This window comes from Triticum urartu, chromosome 1 (genome assembly GCF_003073215.2).
Source record: "Triticum urartu cultivar G1812 chromosome 1, Tu2.1, whole genome shotgun sequence".
Taxonomy (NCBI): domain Eukaryota; kingdom Viridiplantae; phylum Streptophyta; class Magnoliopsida; order Poales; family Poaceae; genus Triticum; species Triticum urartu.
The window spans coordinates 5,714,949-5,738,131 of record NC_053022.1 but is presented as its reverse complement, the minus strand read 5'-3'; the positions used below and the strand labels follow the sequence as shown (position 1 = coordinate 5,738,131).

Here is a 23,183-nt window from a genome sequence, read left to right as displayed (position 1 = left end):
CCCCCCTAGGAGATTGGATCTCCTAGGGCCGGCGCCCCCCCCCTTGGCCCTCCTATATATAGTGGGGAGATGGAGGACCTCTCACCCCACGCCTTTGGTGCCTCCCTCTCCCTCTCCAACACATCCTCCTCCTCCATAGTGCTTGGCGAAGCCCTGTCGGAGTACTGCAGCTCCACCACCACCACGCCGTCGTGCTGCTGCTGGAGCAATCTTCCTCAACCTCTCCTTCCTCCTTGCTGGATCAAGAAGAAGGAGACGTCACGCTGACCGTACGTGTGTTGAACGCGGAGGTGCCGTCCGTTCGGCGCTAGGATCTCCGGTGATTTGGATCACGTCGAGTACGCCTTCCTCATCCCCGTTCTTTGAACACTTCCGCGCGTGATCTACAAAGGTATGTAGATGCAATCCGATCACTCGTTGCTAGATGAACTCATAGATGGATCTTGGTGAAACCGTAGGAAATTTTTTTGTTTTCTGCAACGTTCCCCAACAAATTGTATTTGGGCAAAGTTATAGAATGGGAAATTCATTTCCTAATCCTGTGCATGTGGATGACATCCTACTTGCTAGTGGTGATGTCAACCTACTGCAGGAGGAGAAAAGAAGTTCTTGTCCTCAAAGTTAAAAGAATATTCTCGGTAGAGTGTCTCTCGTTATAAGTAGCGAGATTCACGAAGAAAAGAATAAAAGAGGGTATTAGGGATGTCGAATGGACATGCTAAGAAAGGTCTCTAAAGTATGCATGCCAGAAAACCTACGCCTGTTCTTATAGTCAAGGGTAATGGAGCTGGAAATTATGGTGTTCCAAGAGTTGATGAGAAAAGATTGAAAACGGATATGGTACCATATGCTTCAGTTGTTGGAAGCTCAATACATTACCCTGACACAGTTCACATATCCGGGTTGTTTTGGGAATGTCCAGTCCATATATAGATCATTGGAATGGAGTCAAAGATATCGGCCTCAAGCTGAAAGAAATAAGTGCTCTCCAAAGATTGTGAGTACAAAGACATGACTTGTGAAATGTATAGCGAAATCCATAATTGTCGCTAACTTTCATACTCGGAGGTTTTTGCGTGGAAAAGCTCCAAAGAATGAAACAATTATCATCAATGTGATGCAAAAATATTTTATAGATTGATATGAGGCTGAGGGACAGGCAAAATGGTTAAGGAGGCATGTACCCAGAGTTGATAATGGTTGACAACATCGATAACTATTTGAAGTCTTTCACTCCTATGACAACGAGTCAAGTGTTGATGCCAAACACACTGACACAGAGTTATGCGTTGTAAAGGAGAAAGTCCGGAATTATGTAGGAATGCTTGAAGCATAAAAGCAACAGACAAGTGTTTGCAGATCTGTTTATTAAAGGCTTACCGCCCAGTGTGTTCGGAGAACACACAGTCGACATGGGTTTTATGGTATAGTCTAAAATTTCCGGACAATAAAAGGGCCCAAGGTTAAAGAATTTGTTTCAAAACAGAGAGGTACGTTGTGTCTGTCTGATTCTATCAGCAATTGAGCTGTGACGATGAAACATGTTCTATGTATTGATCTATTATGAAACGAGTAAAGTAAAAGTATAAGGTCAAAAGTAAAAGTTGAGATCAAGGGGGAGAATGTTAGGATGATCTCCACCGTGTGGGCCCAACGGCTCACCGGGCCCTCAGATTCGCGCCCTGATCGGGGGCGCTCAACCCACTATGGGTGACGGGCCCCTGTCACCTGCACTATATAAAGAGGTGGGGGCCGGCGGCTCGCATCACGAGGTTCGTCACAGCGCCGTACACCCCACCTAATCCCTTATCGATCTAGGGTTAGTGCAGTGCTGATGGGAAGCACCGCCACCTCCACTCTCTGCCATCACACCGGCACCGGCCCCATAGCCGGCAACTGGAGCTCCTCGAGCCACAAGGAAAGGTAATACCTATCACTGTTGCTGGAATCCTAGCCTAATCGATCCACAGTATCTATCAGGGGAAGCATCGAAGGGATCTATTAGATGGTAGTTTTCCAAGTGGGGAGCAAGCTATGTTGGTGAAAGATATTTTGGACGAACGAACGACAACACCACCAACAACACAAAAGAATAGGTTATCTCTACTCATCAAGCTGGCCTTTTCTTGCTTGGAATCTTCTCCACAAGCAAGGCCAACCATGCGGGAGGCATACCAAACACTGATCAAGCGACCCTCTTCTAGCTCATGTCCCGTGCCTTTCAGTGCACTTACACTACAATAAGCAGGGGCGGAGCTGGGCCCCGGGCACCTAGGGCCCAGGCCCGGGCATGGAATTTTTACTAGCCTATTATATATGCATAATTTTCTGCAGGCCCGGGGTGCAGCCCAGTAAAATGAAGGCCCAGAGCGGCATTTGCTGTCTCAGCTCGTGAAACAGACGCGAATCAACCTGTGGTTGAATTGGTTAGGTGGACAGTGGTATCCCCAACCCACCAGGGTTCAAATCCTGGTGTTCGCATTATTTCTGGATTTATTTCAGGATTTCCGGCGATAGGGATAGGGTGTGCGTGTGTACCTTCATAAGGGTGAGTACATGCGCATGTATATGAGCGCTTGTGTCTGTATTAGAGTCCAGGCTCCAGCGTTCCAGCGAACACAAGATCAATCTGGCAGAGGTACAGAGTCCAGACTCCAGCGCTCACGCCGGCCTCCGGCGCCGCCGTTCGCCGCCGTGTCGGCTACTGCTGGGCAGCCTTCCTGTGCGCAGTGCGCTGTTCGCCCAATCTGCCGCTTCTTGACTGCTGTACCTTGGTAATTTTTTTATGCTTTCCCGGTACCTTGACTGTTGTATCATGTTCTACAACGTCGGTGTGACATTTGTATATATTACTGTGTGTCTATGTATCAGTGTATATAAACTGCTCTTAATTGCAATAATGTGTGTATGTGTATCAAGTCATATATCTAGTGTATTGTTGAACTCGAATTGATGTGATTGTCAATTTCATTTCATATTGTAGAAAAACAAGATGAAGAGATTTTTTTCACCGGTGTCTGCAACGAGGGTGTCCACACCTATCATTTTAGATATATTTGCATGTACTAACGATGATGATATTGTATATCGATTTCAATCATATATGTCTCGCAAAGGGCTTTTACCCCGTCGAAGTGGTAAGTTTTAGATTTGTATCAATGATAATTCTTTCACTTGATATCTAGCCTTCTCATATGAAATTTTGCTTTTCATGTCTTCAAGGTGTTGGCTCTTCTTCCAGCGATGATGAGTTTAGGTGACGCACTGATGAAGCAAATCATTGATTTGGTATTTTTTTTATCACATAATGTTCTTTGTAGTGCTTGACATGTTTTATCTAATTTTTTGTACCATTAAGCATTGAGCTTAAATTCTAAATTTTTTGTTCATTTGAGCCATATTTTGTATGGGGTTTCTTTTATGGTAGCTAAGAGCCTTATGGACATTAAATATTTTTCTTGGGGCAAACTTTTTTTGGGCCCAGGGCTTGCTCCAATCCTGGCTCCACCACTGACAACAAGTAAGGGGTTCTTGTTGATATATGATCTGAATTTTAGTGAGAAGCCAGGTTCTATCGTAGCGGAAGCTGATTTAGGTTTCCGTTTTTCCTCGAGTCACTCATATGCCACCTATATATGTTGAAGTATGTAATCATGTCGTGTCATCTCTAGGTTTTATTTCTGGCAAAAATAAGAACCGGTCTATGCAGCGTGAGCGTGTTCATGACATGGCCGGATCAATAGCTGCATGTTGTCACGATCGGCTCATGGGATGGCACGAGTACTGGCCGTAGCGGCTTAGAACTTGAGGCATGATCAAGGGAAGTAGGATGGCACGTCCATGAAGCTTGATCAAGGGAAGTAGGATGGCACGTCCATGAAGCTTGATCATGGTGCACGAATAGGATCCTTATGTAGTTAATTGAGCTAATGAGCTATTTAAATAAAGAGGAGAACAAAGCAAAGCAGAAAAGTTGCAACATTTTACACGACGCAAATATCCTGAGTGTTCACTGATTCTTCTCCTTCCCCTCTCTGCTCCAATAATATATACCTCGGGATGAGTTCATATGTCTCATCCTGAAGACAACGGTGGGAGACAGTACCTGCCTGTGGGGGTGAGATGTGCTACTCTGGTCTTTGCTTTCGCAGCGGTTGCAGGTGCCAGTACCCCTACTGCTGGAAGCGCCCAACGCCTCCTGCTTGAAGCCCTCCCATGCATGCATCAACCCTAAAATGTTGGAACGACTATATATGTACGCTGTGGTCGCATGCTTTCTTTCTCAAGCTACCACTATACACGAATGTGAACTATGGTATGTGTGGCTCTCGTGCCTGCAGTCAGGAGATGTGGATAAGAGCGTGGTGGTGTTGTAATACCTATGTTGGGTGGTTAAATAAATGGCATGCGTGTTGTATGTGCTATGTCTCGTGTAACTATAATATATACATTTGTACTATGTTCATGTGGTTATAAATGTCTGCTTGCCGCAAGTTTTGCATCTTTCATCGTGCATATCAACTCGGGTTCCTCCTACATGCATATACGAATTGATTATTCCATCAAAATACTAAAGAACGTATATTCCTGTTGAGTGATGAGATAGTGACTGGCCCGCCACAACTTGTACAGGCATGCTTCGTCCTCCAAACTAATACTCCCTCCGCTCCAAATTACTTGTCGTGGTTTTAGTTTAAATTTGAACTAAAACCACGACAAGCAATTTGGAACAGAGGGAGTACATTCAAAAATGTGTAGTCACATTGAGGAAACAGAAGAGTGATCCAGCCCCGTATAAATTAATTTGTGTCCAGCTTTTACCGTTCAACATCCTAAAGGCTCCAAACCTCCATATAAGCCAATCAAGTCTTCTTCAAGAGGCATAAAATACAAACTATGGAAAACCCAGTCTACTTACCGACCCTTGGCGGCGGAAAGATGGCCTCAGGCCAATGTCCACCACCATGCTTGCTTAATATAAGCACTGAATTTCACAGTGATTTCATAGTTCATACGCAATTTATGTGACTGAATTGTGTGGATGTTCCATAGATTAACTGAATTATGTCTCCCATGGGTGCACTTTTCATCAATATCTTGTCCGTAGTTGGTTCATATCTGCGTTACATTTCTGGGACTTTTCTTTCTTTCGAGAATGTCTTGTGTAACTCAAATACATTTGCGATACGAGCATTTGTGCGGTGTCATGTGTTAGTGACCATAAGCTAGTTGCCAGATTAATTATTTGCAGTATTCATTGTTCAGCTTACCACAATGTCTATCTAGTATTTATTATTATCGATTAACTAAATTATCTCTCTGTGATGCATCTTTTTACTGTTAGTGTCTGGTCGTGATACATGTTTCTGCCATTGATGTTTCTGGAAAAGGACCGGCCAATCAACCATGACAGCTCCTCGCCAATCACGTACGTGAAATATAACAGGCCACTGCAGGCAAAAGTATCTTTCTACACACGAGCACAAATGCTACAGGTGCAAACAGTAAAATCCAAAAATAGAAAAAAAATCAAAAAATTCTGAAATTTTTGTGTGGAATACTTTAAGAAATGTTTATTGTGCATGCAAAATTTCATCACGAAATCAAATTGATGGAAGTCATGGTAAAAAATGAGAGCTTCAAAATGCATTTGGAAATAACATTTCAAGAGCATCAACTTTATTTTTTTACCACGCCTTACACCAATGTGATTTCGTACTGAAATTTTCCACGCACAACAAACATTTCATAAAGTATGCCACAAAAAAAACAGAAATTTTTTATTATTTTTTTCTGTTTTTAAATTTTACTGTTCACACCAGGAGCATTTGTGCCTAGGTGTAGAAACTCCACGTCCCATTGCAGCGAAGTTTATGTCTGGTAGCAGAAATCTAGCATCGTCGTCTGTCTGCTAGCAGGAACAGCTACTGGCCATGCTTGTACATGTTGCTTGGTCCAGACAATGTGATAAGGAGATGGCGACTGCCCCGCCATGACTTGTACATGCTTGCTCCAGACAAATACATTCAAAAGAGTACGTCACCTTTTAATTCTAGCACCAACTCTTGGAGATTCTTTCTCAAACACGGCCTTTCAAATCTGAAGCACAGAGTCGCCTAGAGCATTGCCCATCTGTGATGTGTGTCACTTAACGATTTCCTGTCACCCTTGGTTCTACATGTTAGCTAAAACTGCCTTATTTTCTCATTTCTTTGTAGTTCTGCAGATATATGGGGCTGCCTCGGTCCAGGGTGTTAATCGAGAAAAGACTGCAATATACTTCAGTCCGAACTCCGAACACGCCTGCTAGCTGCAGACAAACCATCAAGCTGACGCTTGACATTAATGTGTAGGCGTTCAGTGAATGCTACATTGGGCTCCCTAACCAGCGGTACCTTTGATCATATTGGCAAGAGAGCGAGGAGTATATGATGCAAGATGAAGATGGTCAGAACAACAGTTCGAAGTTTTAGGTTGGGAAACAATTTTGAAATAAGCAATCCAGGCTATCCCGACGTATAGCCTTAGTTGTTCGGTTTACTGCAATGTCCATCTAGAGGGGCAGTTTTAATTGTAATATCTATTATTATTATCGATTAACTGAATTATCCCTCTGTGATGTCTTCCTGAACACGATGTAATATTATCCAGTTCAGCAATTTAAGCTTCCAACTCAATTACAAACATGTTGTGTGAACCAGAGAAAACTACATCCCAGAAAATTACAGCCAGACAGATGACTGATACAGATCATGTGCTCTCAAGCAACATTTTTGCAACCTCATTATCCCACCCACTGCACATCCCTGTGCTCCAACATTTGCCCCTCTCCCCTCGTCAGAACGCGAGCAGGAAGAAATATAGAAGCAAGACTTTCAATCATTTATCCTCAAGTAGCATGATCCCACACATGAATCTTGCCCGATTTGGTAGGAGGTGCCTTAAAGGTTTGCGCTTTTAGTTGAACCGAGGAGCTGTTTGACCTGAGTAGTGTGCCTGAAAAATATGGCAGCCTGAGAGTAGCCAGAGTCTTCGATGATTTTTGCCTCACAGCCATGCTTGAGACATGATTGTTTGGTTCGTGACTTGAGCCTCGAAACATAGAAATGCAAGTAAAATGATACTACAAGATACAAAAAGAAGGCGATAGGCACGGAACAGGAAGTGGATTAATATGCTAACAATAATGGGTGGAAGCTCCAGGTCTCCAACCAAGCAGCTCGCAGGTAGTTGTCTGGCCAGGTGAGTTCATGTCAGGGTTTCAACCAATGTGTATGCTTGGCTTGGCTTGCAGATCTCTCGTCTAAATCCAGGCTTGGGAATTGCAGTGCTTGAAACTAAATCGCCAACCTTGGGAATCCAGTGCTTGCTTCACTCAGCTAGGAATACCTACCTGCCTCTGCAGCAAATTCAGCAGCTAACATAATAGTCTGGACAATCGTCGAGTTCCAAAACAACAAAATCTTGTCGACAGGCAAGCTTAAATCCATGTGTGTATGTATCTACTCATAAGAGATTCACATGGAACAGCAAATAATCTACTACTACTAGTACAGTTTCAGGCAATGTCCAAATATTGGCACCTTCGGTTAGGCATGCAGTTTGTATTAGGCATGCACAAGTACTTCCTCCGTTCCTAAATGTAAGTCTTTCTAGAGATTCCACTATGAACCACATACGGATGTATATAGATGCATTTTAGAGTATACATTCACTCATTTTGCTTCGTATGTAGTCCACAGTAGAATCTCTACAAAGACTTATATTTAGGAACGGAGGGAGTGGAAGCATTGGAACATTAAATGCAGCCACATTCTTACTTCTCAATAGGATGGAATGAGGAGAATGATAATGTGTGAAACAAACAAAAAACCCAAGCAACAAAAAGCAGAAAGCGATATTCGAGAACAGCAAGATATCATAACAGTACCAACCAACCATGCAATGGGAGCCCACCATGGGCAGGCAGGCATACAGAAAGCGATGGTAGTAGAATCGGCGGATCGAGTACCCACCTGAGCTTGGAATTTTTCTAGAGTTTGTGTGGTCAAGATGCTTCTTGCTTCTTGTACTATTGATTTGAATTCCACAATTGCAGCCACTGCCTCATTTTCCCACCGACAAGTACAGGATTTCCAACAAGACTTGTCTCAGCCGACACTGGCAGGTTAGGTGTCTCTGCAGCAAATTCAGCAGCTGAGACAATAGTCAGTCATAATAGACAATGGAAAATAGCCTGCAAACAACAGTCAGTCAGAATTTCGGCGGATGAGTACCCACTTGAGTTTGAAATTTTTCTTCAGTTTGTGTGGTCAAGAACTCAAGAGGCTGCTTGCTTGTACAATTGCTTTGAGTTCCACAAGTTGCAGACACTGCCTCATTTTCCGGGGGACTTCCAACAAGACTTGTTTCAGCTAGGTTAGGTGCCTGTCTACGTTCCTCTATGGGATTAATTGGCACCAACCTGAGCTTGGATTTTTTTTTTCTTGCTTCAACTTGTGTGGTGAAGATGCTGCTTGGTTTGTACAAGCCTTGATTTCCACAAAAGATGCAGCTATTGTCGCGTGTTTCCTCAAATACATGACTTCCAGCACGACATGTGGTCCAAAAAAAGAGCTAATTGGCATCCAGCAGGCAAAGATGGCGACACTCATGACTTGAAGAGAAACAGGTTGCCCAGTACGAGCTGCCAAAGGTGTGTTCTGTTCACTCAGGACCTCATATAACACTATTTATCTATGAATAGTGTTGCAACGTCTACTGAATCACACATCCCCCAACCAAACACAACATGCAAACACTAGGCAGCAAAATGGGACCTTTGTTCTACCTCTGCATGGTGCTCATGCTGCCATGCCTCCTTCCACCGCAAGAAGCACATGCCGTGCGCCATGGAGGGATCTCTCTGAGGTCTCAACACATGGCCCTCCTCCACTGGAAAGCAACACTTGCAAGCCCACCGCTGCAGATGAGTTCTTGGCAGGAAAACACCAGCCCCTGCAACTGGACGGGCATCATGTGCACGGCTATTCCACATGGCCGCCGCATGCCCTGGGTGGTGACCAACATCTCCCTGCCAGATGCTGGCATCCATGGCCAGCTTGGTGAGCTCAACTTCTCAGCTCTTCCATTCATCACATATATTGACCTTCATAACAATAGTCTCCATGGTGCACTACCCGCTAGTATCAGCTCCCTGTCTGCACTTTCGAAACTTACCCTTCAGCAGAACCAGTTCACAGGGAAAATTCCTCATGAGATTGGTGACCTGCAAAGTCTCATGTTGCTTGCTCTCTCATTCAACAGACTCACGGGACATATCCCTGCGTCTCTGGGTAACCTAACAATGTTAACTGAACTTGTCATTCACCAAAACATGATATCAGGTCCCATTCCCGAGGACATTGGAAGGCTTGTCAACCTACAACTTCTGCAGCTAAGCAACAACACCATAAGCGGCATGATACCAAAAATCATTGGAAATATGACCCAACTGAATGTTTTGCACCTGTATGGTAATCAACTTTCAGGGCCTATACCCCAAGAACTAGGCACGCTGGTCCATCTACGAAGTCTTGATCTTAGTTCAAATAATTTTTCAGGTCCAATTCCAATCTCCATAAGCAATCTCACTAAGATGAACCGACTTTTTCTACATGAAAATCAAATCATAGGTCTAATACCACCAGAACTAGGCAACCTCGCCATGCTAAGCCAACTTGCTCTCTGCACAAATCAAATAACAGGTTCAATACCCCCAGAACTAGGGAATCTCACTATGCTCAATCTACTTGTTCTATATAGAAATCAAATTACAGGCCCAATACCTTTAGAATTGGGCCACTTGCTGAATCTCCAGGATTTAGAATTGGATGAGAACCAAATATCTGGCTCTATTCCTGGCAGCTTAGGAAATATAACCAAGCTAGTACGACTTGCCCTCGCTACAAATCAGATAAGCGGTTCCATCCCCCAGGAAATTGGCAATCTGATGAACCTAAAATATTTATCCTTGCCTCAGAACCAAATTATAGGTTCAATACCAAAAACTTTTGGGAAGTTGCAAAGTATCCAATCAATAAAACTCTTTGATAACAAATTATCAGGTGCTCTTCCTAAAGAATTAGGAGATCTCACCAACCTTGTTGAACTTGCAGTGTCTAACAACTCACTTTCAGGACCTTTACCCACAAATATATGTTCAGGTGGGAGACTTCAACATCTCACTGTTCATTATAATATGTTTAGTGGACCCATTCCAAGGAGTTTAAAGACATGTACGAGTTTGGTTAAAATTATCCTTCAGAAAACCCAACTAACAGGAGATATATCTCACGATTTCGGTGTGTATCCACAACTCATATGGATGATCTTGTCATCGACTAGACTCTCTGGGCAGATCCCACAAAGTTTAGGTGCATGTACCCAACTAACGGTACTACATCTCCAAAAAAATAACATCACTGGTTCCATACCTCCAATCCTTTCAAAATTGTCCAGACTAGAAGAACTAAGACTCGACTCTAATCATCTCAGTGGTGAGATTCCACCAGAAATCTACACTTTAGCAAACCTATATGGACTGAACTTGTCATCAAACCAACTATCTGGATCCATACCTACACAGATAGAAAAGCTTGGCAATCTAGGATACCTTGATATATCTATGAATAAACTGAGTGGATCAATACCTGAGGAACTAGGGACCATGAAACTACAGTCCTTCAAGATCAACAACAACAACTTCAGTGGGAGTTTGCCAGATGCAATTGGAAATTTAGCAGGCCTGCAGACCATGTTAGATGTCAGCAACAATAATTTCAGTGGTGTGTTGCCGCAACAACTTGGGAAGTTGGAGATCCTAGAATTTCTGAATTTATCACATAATCAGTTTGGTGGCAGCATTCCATCCTCCTTCGCAAGCATGTTGAGCCTTTCAACACTCGATGTGTCGTACAATGACTTGGAAGGACCAGTACCAACAACACGGCTACTCCAAAATGCTTCAACAAGTTGGTTTCTTCACAATAAAGGTCTATGCGGTAACCTCTCTGGCTTGCCTCCTTGTTATTCAACTCCAGTAGCTGGTCACCATAAACGGAAGATACTTGGTTTGCTTTTGCCAATTCTTCTTGTTGTGGGTTTGAGCATTGTTGCTGCAGTTGTTGTCATAATAATGCTTAATCGTAACAAGAGAAAACCTCAAGAAAATGTTACTTCTCAAGGAAGGGAGCTATTCTCTGTTTGGAATTTTGATGGAAGATTAGCATTTGACGACATTGTAAGGGCAACAGAGGACTTCGATGATAAGTACATCATTGGAACAGGAGCATACGGCAAAGTCTATAAGGCACGACTCCAAGACGGGCAGCTAGTTGCTGTAAAGAAGCTTTATCAGACTGAAGAAGAGTTGGATGACCAGAGAAGGTTTCACAGTGAAATGGAAATCTTATCACAGATCCGACAACGAAGTATTGTCAAAATGTATGGATTCTGCTCCCATCCAGCATATAAATTTCTTGTCTATGACTACATTCAGCAGGGAAGCCTCCACAGGACATTGGAAAATGAGGAACTAGCAACGGAACTAGATTGGCACAAGAGAATTGCTCTTGCAAATGATGTGGCTCAAGCAATATCTTATTTGCACCACGAATGCAGTCCACCTATAATCCATCGAGATATCACAAGCAACAACATCTTACTTGATACAACCTTCAAGGCTTTTGTCTCGGATTTCGGCACAGCAAGGATTCTTAAGCCTGATTCATCAAACTGGAGTGCACTTGCAGGAACGTATGGCTACATAGCTCCTGGTATGTACTAGTACTACTATAATCTTTCTTCTCATGTCAGAAGGACTCATCTGAAGGAATTCTAATGTTTTTATTTTGTGCAGAATTGTCGTACACGTCTGTTGTGACAGAGAAATGCGATGTCTATAGCTTTGGAGTGGTTGTGCTAGAGCTAGTGATGGGGAAGCATCCAAGGGATCTATTAGACGGTACTTTGTCAAACGGAGAACAAGTCATACTGCTGAAAGATATACTGGACCAACGACTGACAACACCAACAACAAAAGAGAATAGGTTATCTCTGCTTATCAAACTGGCCTTTTCTTGCTTGGAATCTTCTCCACAAGCAAGGCCAAGCATGCGGGAGGCATACCAATTGCTCATCGAGCGACCCTCCTCCAGTTCATGTTCTGTGCCTTTCAGCGCACTTACGTTACAGCAAGTAAGGATGAGTTGATGACTCATTGTATGCCCATGTATTTGTAGCCACTCTCCTGATATAGTAAAAGATACCATCATGTGCCCGTGGTTTTTTCCCGCAAGGGTTTTCCGCGTAAAAATTGGTGTCCCGTGTTCTTGATATTTCTTTGTTTACTCGCTTGCTGATTTCTGACAATGCACAAATATAATTTGTTTTGTGGGGTGCTTGTAAAATGTATGCAGTGTCTATGTTATATTTGTTTAGACATAATACCCACATACGACACGTTGTTTATGCTATTCTCTACATTCTACAAGGGTACTTGATACGATGTATTAATGTTTCTACATTTATCTACTAACTGGCGTGATATCAGCGGTCATGCTTTATTGTTCTCTAGGAATCAAGGTAAAATACCTTGGACCAAGCAGGAAAAATCACAATGATCAAGTGGTCGATGCGTAAACAGGAACAAATGAATGTAAACGAGCTGGGTGCGTAAAAAAGGAAAATTACCACAGTACTATGTAAAAGGACTTACGGAGGATTGTACGGCAGGAGTATGAAGTCCTGGTCCTTGTGATGGAGCATTGTATCCAGGAGTATGTAATCCTTGTCCCCAGGATGGAACAACAAATAATTTACTACTACACTTAAATTCAAGCATTAGTTGGCGAAATTGACATGGAACAAAGATACAACCTTCTTTTTCTTCATGCCTAATACAAGCTAAAAATTCAACTCAGCTAGTTGAACCACATACATACTAAGAACAAGATGTACAATCGTATAGAGAATAGCTCCATTTACGATTGTTCAACGACTTGCAGTGGTATATGAGGAAAGATACAATGAATTTGTCCATGCACAAACAAAGCGCCAACCATGTACATCAATATCTGTTGGAAATATGAGCAAATTACCGAATGATTTTATTAACAGAAATACTAGATAAAGCATGACTAATATAGTAGAGATAAAACAAGTCATGCATTCGGACAGAGAGAAGGTAAAGAGCATCTGCATATATGAACTTGAACTAAACACATCTAGAACAGACACTAGATGAAGTTGCATATATGAAGTATAACCTAACACACGTAGGACGGAAAGTAGAGCAAAGAACTCTGTCATGACATCTAACAGAAAGAGCAAGAACACGTACGGGACAGCAGCAGTGGAAGTGCTGGACTTGGGGTCGGTGTCCTCGTCTGCCATGTCGTCGAGGAGATCGTGGACGTCGGGGAAGAAGTCGTCGTCGGGGAAGTAGTCGTCGGCGACCGGATCGCCCGTGATGAAGCAGCCAGTAGTCGCGCTGAGCGCTCCCCAAAAACCTTATCACCCTTCTCCCGTACAAGACTCAAAAGGTGCAGTTTCGGAGGCCTACTGTCCCGACCTGCGGTGCACGCCGCAAGCCGGGATGGGGAAGATTGTAGCAGCAGCGCAGTGCTCAGGAACTTGTAGCGAGAGGAGGAAGAGGTTCTGGTGCATCTCTCTGTGAGGACCGACCTCCCTTTTATAGGCGCAAGAGAAGGAGGCGAGAGGGCAATGACGGCAGGCGAAACAAAGAGACAGAGACGAAGCGAACAGCCAGCAGCCGAAGGGCTGCGCCGTTCGCATTCGAACTCCACTTTCGCAAAAATCTTTTCAGCTTCCGTGTGACCTTTCGTATACCCGTAGTGCGTGGCAAAAATTTAGATATCGGCTCGGCTCATTCCCGCAATCCGCGGCGCGGCGCGGCGGGCGGCGGGCGGCGGAGGAGGAGCGTGCGTGGATATCCCTCTTGTTCTCATGCTTGTAGAAGTGGGGAAAGAACCTCCCTTATAAGGAGGTCCAACTCCCACTAAACTAGCAATGTGGGACTAAACTTTAATAGTATCCCTTGCCTTGCACAAATGGGCTAAGTGGGCCTCTAGGATTTATTAGGAATTTCTGAAATAGTTATTGGGCTGCCCAAAATAGACTAAATTCCAGCAATCCCCCACCAGATCCCAGAGGCACACAGAAATTTGCCTTCGGTTCCAAAACACTGTTTTATATACCGGTACTGCAGTGGAGACTGTTAAGTTGAACTTCCACCTAGAACTCTATGCTACACTAGTAAGCAACTTGAATAGTGGATTGGGCCTTGAACTGCAAGTTTTCTGCGAATCTAGCTTCACATAAAGCCTTGACCGATACGTGGCTACCGTGGGTCTTCCCCGCGGGTGGAGCTTATGCGTCATACTCCGTGACCTTTCATGAGTTTACTAGAGAGAACCCTACTCTCATAGATTGCGACGTTTGACAATCAGACTCATATAGGTGTGTTCTTCAAAAGATGTTCTGCAGGATAACATCTCTGCTTAAATAAGTCACTTAGAACACATTAAGATATACATCAACCTGCCATGCAGATTAGGAGAGTATTGCATCTCCATGGAGTGGTATTGTGAATAGTAAGGATACTCTCCTCTTAGTTGACCAACAGCTTGTCTTCCACATCTAATTCACGGGATCTCCGATCACAAAGAATAGGTTACCACTGTGAACAACTCATATTGTGGGTCTCATACACATCTCCCTCGATGCATTATCTATCACATTACGTGATAGATCCTTGGTAAAAGGATCTGCCAGATTTTTAGACGTTTGGATATAGTCCAACGCAATAACTCCGGAGTTTTTCATTTTCCTGACAGACTTTAACCTTCTCTAAACGTGTCTTGATGACTTCATGTTATCCTTTGAGCTGCTCACTTTCGTGATCACAGTTTGATTGTCGCAGTTCATAAGGACACCCGGTACAGGTTTCTCAACAACCGGCAAGTCATTCAAGAGCTGGCGAAGCCAATCTGCTTCAACCGTAACTGTATCTAGTGTTGTGAGTTCTGCTTCCATTGTTGACCTCGTTAAGATGGTCTGCTTGCAAGACTTCCAAGAAACAGCGCCACCTCCATGAGTGAATACATAACCGCTCGTGGCCTTTATCTCATCAGCATTTGAGATCCAGTTTGAGTCACTATACCCTTCAAGTACCTTTGGGTGCCCGGTGTAGTGAATTCTATAATTTGCAGTGCCTTTCAAATAACGCAAAACTCTCTCTAGAGCTTTCCAATGCACATCTCCTGGTTTTGAGACAAACCGACTCAGTTTGCTAATAGCAAAAGAGATGTCAGGTCTTGTAGCACTTGCTAAGTACATAAGTGAGCCAATAATCTGAGAATATTTCAATTGATCTCTAGCAATTCTTCGATTCTTTCGAAGTAACACACTCGCATCATATGGTGTTGGAGAGGGCTTGCAGTCACTATAACCAAAGCGACTCGAGATCTTTTCCACATAGTGAGATTGAAGCAATGTAATCCCACCATCATCGTCTCTCAACAACTTGATGTTCAGAATGACATCAGCCACTCCTAAATCCTTCATCTCAAAACAATGAGATGGGAAATCCTTGACCTCCTTAATAACATTCAGATTTGTTCCGAAAATCAGTATGTCATCAACATACAAGCACAGGATAACTCCCTCGCCCCCACCATGGCGATAGTACACACATCTGTCAGCTTTGTTCACAACAAAGCCTGCAGCTGTTAAAGTTCTTTCAAACTTCTCATGCCACTGTTTGGGTGCTTGCTTAAGTCCGTACAAAGACTTCAGCAACTTGCACACTTTCCCTTCCTGACCATCTAGTACAAACCCATCTGGTTGTTCCATATAAATTTCCTCGTCCAACTCTCCATTTAGGAAAGCAGTCTTAACATCCATTTGATGAACGAGAAGACCATGCGAGGCAGCTAGTGAAAGTAGAACTCGAATAGTGGTCAGTCGAGCCACAGGTGAGTAAGTATCAAAGAAGTCTTCACCTTCATTTTGGGTATAACCCTTAGCCACGAGCCGAGCCTTGTACTTTTCAATAGTACCATCAGGCCTAAGCTTCTTCTTGAATACCCATTTGCATCCTATAGGTTTGCACCCATAAGGACGATCAGTTATCTCCCAGGTTTCATTCGCCAAGATGGAATCCATCTCGCTATGAACCGCTTCCTTCCAGCAGTCAGCATCTTCAGATGCATAGGCCTCTGAAATATAACTAGGAGTGTCATCTATGAGATACACAAGAAAATCATCACCAAAAGACTTTGCAGTCCTCTGTCTCTTGCTCCTAGTAGGAACTTCATTGTTCTCCTCCATAGGACTTTCAAAGTGTTCCATCGAAATGGCAGGTTCGGTAATTGTAACTAGTTCCTGATTCGATGAACTAGGCATCTCCTGATTAGATGAGGTAGCCATATCCCATGGGAAAGATATCTTCAAAGAAAGTCGCATCATTCGACTCCATGATCGTACCGACATGTATGTCAGGTACCTCAGATTTTACAACCAAGAATCTATAGCCAATGCTATGAAAAGCATATCCCAGGAAAACACAATCCACAGTCTTTGGTCCAAGTTTCCGCTTCTTTGGAATTGGAACATTGACTTTCGCCAAACAACCCCATGTTCGTAGATAAGAGAGTTTTAACCTTTTCTTCTCCCATTTCTCGAATGGAGTTATCTCTTTGTTCTTTGTGGGAACTCGGTTTAGGACATGACATGAAGTCAATATCGCCTCCCCCACCATGCCTTGGAGAGACCCGAAGTGTCTAACATGGCGTTAACCAAATCTGTTAGAGTACGGTTCTTTATTTCGGCCACCCCATTTGACTGAGGTGAATAGGGAGGCGTCCTCTCATGGATTATACCATGTTCCGCACAAAAAGCATCAAATTCATTGGAAAAATACTCTCCACCACAGTCGGACCTAAGCCTCTTGATTTTTTGATCAAGTTGGTTTTCCACTTCAGCTTTATAGATCTTGAAAAAGTTCAAAGCCTCATCCTTAGATTTCAGAAGATACACACAGCAGTATCTAGTGGAGTCATCAATTAACGTCATGAAATATTTCTTTCCACCTTTTGTCAACACACCATTCATTTCACATTGACTTTCGCCAAACAACCCCATGTTCGTAGATAAGAGAGTTTTAACCTTTTCTTCTACCATTCCTCGAATGGAGTTATCTCTTTGTTCTTTGTGGGAACTCGGTTTAGGACATGACATGAAGTCAATATCGCCTCTCCCACCATGCCTTGGAGAGACCCGAAGTGTCTAACATGGCGTTAACCAAATCTGTTAGAGTACGGTTCTTTCTTTCGGCCACCCCATTTGACTGAGGTGAATAGGAAGGCATCCTCTCATGGATTATACCATGTTCCGCACAAAAAGCATCAAATTCATTGGAAAAATACTCTCCACCACGGTCGGACCTAAGCCTCTTGATTTTTTGATCAAGTTGGTTTTCCACTTCAGCTTTATAGATCTTAAAAAAGTTCAAAGCCTCATCCTTAGATTTCAGAAGATACACACAGCAGTATCTAGTGGAGTCATCAATTAACGTCATGAAATATTTCTTTCCACCTTTTGTCAACACACCATTCATTTCACATTGACTTTCGCCAAACAACCCCATGTTCGTAGATAAGAGAGTTTTAACCTTTTCTTCTACCATTCCTCGAATGGAGTTATCTCTTTGTTCTTTGTGGGAACTCGGTTTAGGACATGACATGAAGTCAATATCGCCTCTCCCACCATGCCTTGGAGAGACCCGAAGTGTCTAACATGGCGTTAACCAAATCTGTTAGAGTACGGTTCTTTCTTTCGGCCACCCCATTTGACTGAGGTGAATAGGAAGGCATCCTCTCATGGATTATACCATGTTCCGCACAAAAAGCATCAAATTCATTGGAAAAATACTCTCCACCACGGTCGGACCTAAGCCTCTTGATTTTTTGATCAAGTTGGTTTTCCACTTCAGCTTTATAGATCTTAAAAAAGTTCAAAGCCTCATCCTTAGATTTCAGAAGATACACACAGCAGTATCTAGTGGAGTCATCAATTAACGTCATGAAATATTTCTTTCCACCTTTTGTCAACACACCATTCATTTCACATAGATCCGAATGTATGAGCTCTAGTGGTGCAAGATTTCTTATTTCCGCAGTCATGTGAGACTTACGAGGTTGCTTAGCTTGCACACACACTTGACACTTAGATCCCTTGACGGTGGTGAAACTAGGGATTAAGTTCAACTTCGCTAGTCGCGACATGCAACCAAAGTTAACATGAAAAAGACGTGAATGCCACACATTTGATTCACTATTGTTGCAAATATGATTAACAACTTTATTGCAAACGTCTGATAAGGATAAACAAAACAAGCCTCCTGACTCATAGCCTTTATCAACAAAGGTTCCATACTTAGATATTACAAATTTATTCGACTCAAAGACAAGCTTGTAGACATCTCTACACAGAAGAGATCCGCTAACAAGATTTTTATTGACAGAGGGGACATAATGCACGTTCTTCAGCCGCACGATCTTCCCCAAAGTAAACTTCAGATCGACCGTGCCAACACCACGAACAGAAGCACTTGAACCGTTGCCCATCAGCACGGTTGAAGTCCCTGCGGTCTGATAAGACGAAAACATGGAAATATCACCGCATACATGCACATTAGCACCCGTGTCAATCAACCAGTCAGGAGAATGACATACTGAAAGAATAGTGGGAAATATACCATACCCAGCATCCTTCATGTCAGTGTCTCCAATGGCAACATTAGCGGTCTTGCCGCCTTTCCCAGGATGACGCTTGTCATAGCGATTAGGCACTACTAGGAAAAGGCCTACTAATGGCGCACCAGTTTTGCCTACTAATGGCGCATCACTGGTGCGCCATTAGTATCACGCCACTAGTATTTATTACTAATGGCGCACCACCCAGTGTGCCATTAGTATATAACACCATGCGCCATTAGTATGCCTCCCAGGGGCCATATTTAACCATGTGCTTTGGCACACTAATGGCGCACTGCGGATGGATGCGCCATTAGTATGAATATTAGGTTTTATTTTTTTACTTTTCTGATTTATGCATAGGTTACAAAATATATTATTTGACAGAATATAGACAGTAGCACACAGTAATAGCAGATTCATCGAATACAATAGAAGATTAGTCTCCAAATACAATTCATCATATTAGTCTCCGAATTCAAAAGACCAAACAAAGATAAAACATTACAAGTCTCGAGACCGCGAGTATCGAGTTTGTCGGAAGTAATACTAATCCTAACAAATCCTACTAATCATCATCATACAACTTCTACTCGTTATTCATAACAATTCATACGATCATCATCTTGATAGTCATCGAACCAGCCCTACTTAATTGTTCCTAGCACATGATCATCAGTATTAGGCAGGACCTAAATACCCTATTTAAGCTAAAATAGCATAAAACAATATAGACCCTGACTCTCCATTATGGAGAATGGAGAACATCCTGTCTCCAATTCTTGCGCTTCGCTTCCTTTTACTTCCAAGAAGCTCCTTACGACTGTCCATACATTTTTTCCATCCTTTGATTTTCATGTCTCCACTTCTTTTAGAAATCTCGTATGGACAGTTGAGATTCGTAGGATGACCTGGCTGTATGTTCAAAACATTAAGACTACCTTTCTGATACATCATATGAGGCACACAATTCTCTGGGATTATCTGTTGAAAAACATAGTAATAACTTCATATTTAGCAATGATGTACTAGTTTTAGAAGTATGCAAAAGATGCACAGATGTCGTAATAGTAAAAATCTTACCAGGGTATCTCCATGGTAGTTACCGTAGTTGAACACATGCACTAGTGGCACGTATTTACCATAATGTTGAGGAGTTTGATTGTGGATATTGTAATTCTCAATGTCAGTACAAAATCCGACCAGATGATTTTTCTCCTTGTAAGTTGTTAATTCGGAGCCATCGGTGTAGTGGGTTTTTTCTACCATCTCCCGCACATTCTTTGAACAATAAAAATAAGCTGTCAATTATTTTGAAATAAACAATATAAATTAGCTAATAACTATGTTTGAGAAACTCACATAGCGGTAGAATTGGAGGCGTATCAACAAGGACCCAAATGTCCATATTGTCTTGGTTGATGTGAGGATTATCAAGATCCATGGTGATAAGCATACCCTCATCAAAACCATACATCTTGCAAAATGCTTCCCAATTTTTGCAACCAAAATGGGTTACGCTCTCGGAATTATATAGATTTACTTCAAAGTCCACATCGTGATGAGTCCTTAGGTGAATTTTCTTTGTTTCAGAAATTTCATGGTCTTCAAAATCCATCATCTCCAAGACATAGCGTCTTGCATGGCATGGGATAAGCTATACTTGAATTGTAAAAGATGAAAATTACACGTTGAAATAGTTGAAGTCATGCTTAATTATGAAAATAACACTTGTCGTCGTTGTGTACCGTTTCAACTTCGAAGGTCTCCTCGAGCTTAATGCTGAAGCGCCGATCATCGTCCAGGTGAGGCATGTCGCACAGACCTCGATCGTCGTGGCACCAGTCGCACTCCCCCGGGAGACTTTCGTCGTCCGATGATGATGATGACATATCCTACGTTCATAATTCAAAACTACATCATTTAGGGTTTGTCGACACCGAGGCATCCTAAAAGCTAAGCTTTTATCATTTAGGGTTTGTCGACGCTGAGGCACCCTAAAAGCCTAAGCTTTCATCATTTAGGTTCTTATCGACACTAAGGCACCCTAAAAGCCAAGGTTTTATCATTTAGGGTTTGTCGACGTCGAGGCACCCTAAAAGCCTAAGCTTTCATCATTTAGGTTTTGTCGACGCCGAGGCACCCTAAAAGCCTAAGCGTACATCATTTAGGTTCTCATCGACACCGAGGCACCCTATAGAAGTCAAGTTAAGTTTTCATCATTTAGGGTTTATCGATGCCGAGGCACCCTAGGTTGGGCCTAATCACTTGGCACTAATCACTTGGCTCTATTGCCACCTATGTTGGGTTTATCATCTAGGGTTTATCGATGCTAACGAGAATTCTAAGTTGGGCCTAATCACTTGGCTCTATTGCCACCTATGGTTTAATGCAGCAAGAATGGCGGGGCAGTTGATCCTACTTAACTAAGTACTAAGATACCCCGGCCCATGCATTAGTCGCAAGTACCCCATATGTCCTATTTTTAGCAAAGTCATGCTAAAATTCACGGAAAATGTCGGCATGACCTTTTCTGAAAATAGGACATATGGAGTACCCGAATTTGCCGGAACGGAAGTTAATCGACATTCCGGCAAACTCAAGGGCTTCTCGGGGTACAGCAGCAGCATCACAAGTTGACAAAATTCCCAAGTAGTACAGGAGCAGCATCACAAGTAGTACCAATGAACATATAGTCCAGCAACTTGAAAAAGCTGAAGTTCTCAGCATGAAGTAAACAGGAGTATCCAGAATAGTTATTTGCTTGATCTCAAGTTTGACATATACGATAGTGGTAGATGTAAGGAGCAGAAGAATGCCAAAGCCACAACCTCAAATCAGGAACAAATAAAAACACAAACTACAAATTGATGCGATCTAAATATACTTTTCCCTTACAACAAAATAGCACTGTGATTTACAATGTAATACTCCAAGCTGAGCTGAATATTTTCAAAGGTAGGACTATTTAGTTCATGAAACATAACATAAAATTTTGTTTCCTCTTGTTCAGTAATAATTAGTTTTTTTAATGAATAACAATGGCATTTGATTTCTGCTGGTTTATTTAGAAACAACAGATCCCCAAGTCAAAAAACCAGAATCCTGGAACACTGCAGGAGCACTTGAATTTCAAATTCTGCTGGTTTCTGTTGTTTACATTTAAATAAACAACGCAACTTCAGTAACATGGAACTAAGAGCAGAATAGTTATTTGGGGTACTAGCTAGCCAGACACCACCAATGATCAAACTTAGTTGTTAGCTGAATATTTCAAAGCAGACTTAGGTATAGATGTCACCCATACTACCTTGGTTGGAACAGTCAATGCAATCTACTAGGACAGTAATAAGGCATGCATTTACAAGTTTAAGAAAAGTCTATAGATCTTGCTTCAGTTAATCTGCAAGGAAGCCTATAGATCTTGCTCGAATGCAGTAGCAAACTGAAGAGAAAAAACTGAAGATTACTGTGAATAACAATGTACAGTAGCAAACTCAAACTGAATCCAGTAACCATCTGAATTTACAGTAGATTTTCTACTCCAAGTTCAAGCCCAAACATCTGAATTACTTTACCTAAGACTGTACATTTCTAAACTTGTTTCAATTGTTGAACATGTTTCAATTGGAAACCTCGACGGTGCACCAGGTGGAAGAGGAGAGCAGCAGGGGGAGAGGGGAAGCTCACCGGGTCGCACAAGGAGGCCGGCGAGAGCTTAGTAGCAGCAGAGGGTGGCGGTGCCCGAGGGGGGAAGACGAGGGCGATGCAGTGAAGACGAGCTCGAGGCCAGGGTCGGGGAGGACGAAGCGGAGCTCGTGGACTTGCCGCCGAGGTGCGGGGACGGCGATGGCCGCGGCTAACACGGCGACGAGGCTCGCGATCTGGCGGAGAAGGCGAGCGGGGGAGAGGGCGAGCACAGTGGCGCGGCTATGGCGTCGGCCGGGCGGCGGAAGGTGGGGGCGCGCGTGAGGGTGGGGTGAGGGGGGGATCAAAGTGGATCTGGCGAGGGAGGGACGAAGGGATCAGTCGAATTAGCAATGGCGCACCCCAGAGCGGTGCGCCATAAGTAATATTTTTTTGATAGCAATGGCACACCACCCAGAGGTGCGCTATAAGTAACTTTTTTTGCATAAGTAATTTATTATTATTATTATTTTTTGTTGCATCTAATAATTTTTTAGAAAATGCATATGAATATGAAACAGTAATAATTTTTTTATAAAAACAGTAATAATTTTTTTAAATATCATCAAATTTGTTATTTGAAAATATTTATGAATCGAAAAATATCATCAAATTTATTATTTGAAAATATCATCAAATTTGTTATTTGAAAATATAAACAAATTTGTTTTTTTGGAT

General features: G+C 42.7%; 1 protein-coding gene and 1 long non-coding RNA gene across 2 annotated transcripts; both read left to right on the top strand.

Annotated features, from left to right (window-relative positions):
* The first annotated feature begins 2,437 nt into the window (after positions 1–2,437).
* Positions 2,438–3,378, top strand: LOC125508562. The gene is made up of 2 exons (XR_007283782.1): positions 2,438–3,137; positions 3,223–3,378. It is a non-coding gene; the product is annotated as an uncharacterized LOC125508562 (long non-coding RNA).
* Positions 3,379–8,765: 5,387 nt separating this feature from the next.
* On the top strand, positions 8,766–12,313 carry LOC125541556 (probable leucine-rich repeat receptor-like protein kinase At1g35710). The gene is made up of 2 exons (XM_048704935.1): positions 8,766–11,816; positions 11,900–12,313. Exons 1-2 carry the CDS (start codon positions 8,792–8,794, stop codon positions 12,250–12,252), a joined length of 3,378 nt encoding a protein of 1,125 aa, XP_048560892.1. The 5' UTR covers positions 8,766–8,791; the 3' UTR covers positions 12,253–12,313.
* Positions 12,314–23,183: the final 10,870 nt, after the last annotated feature.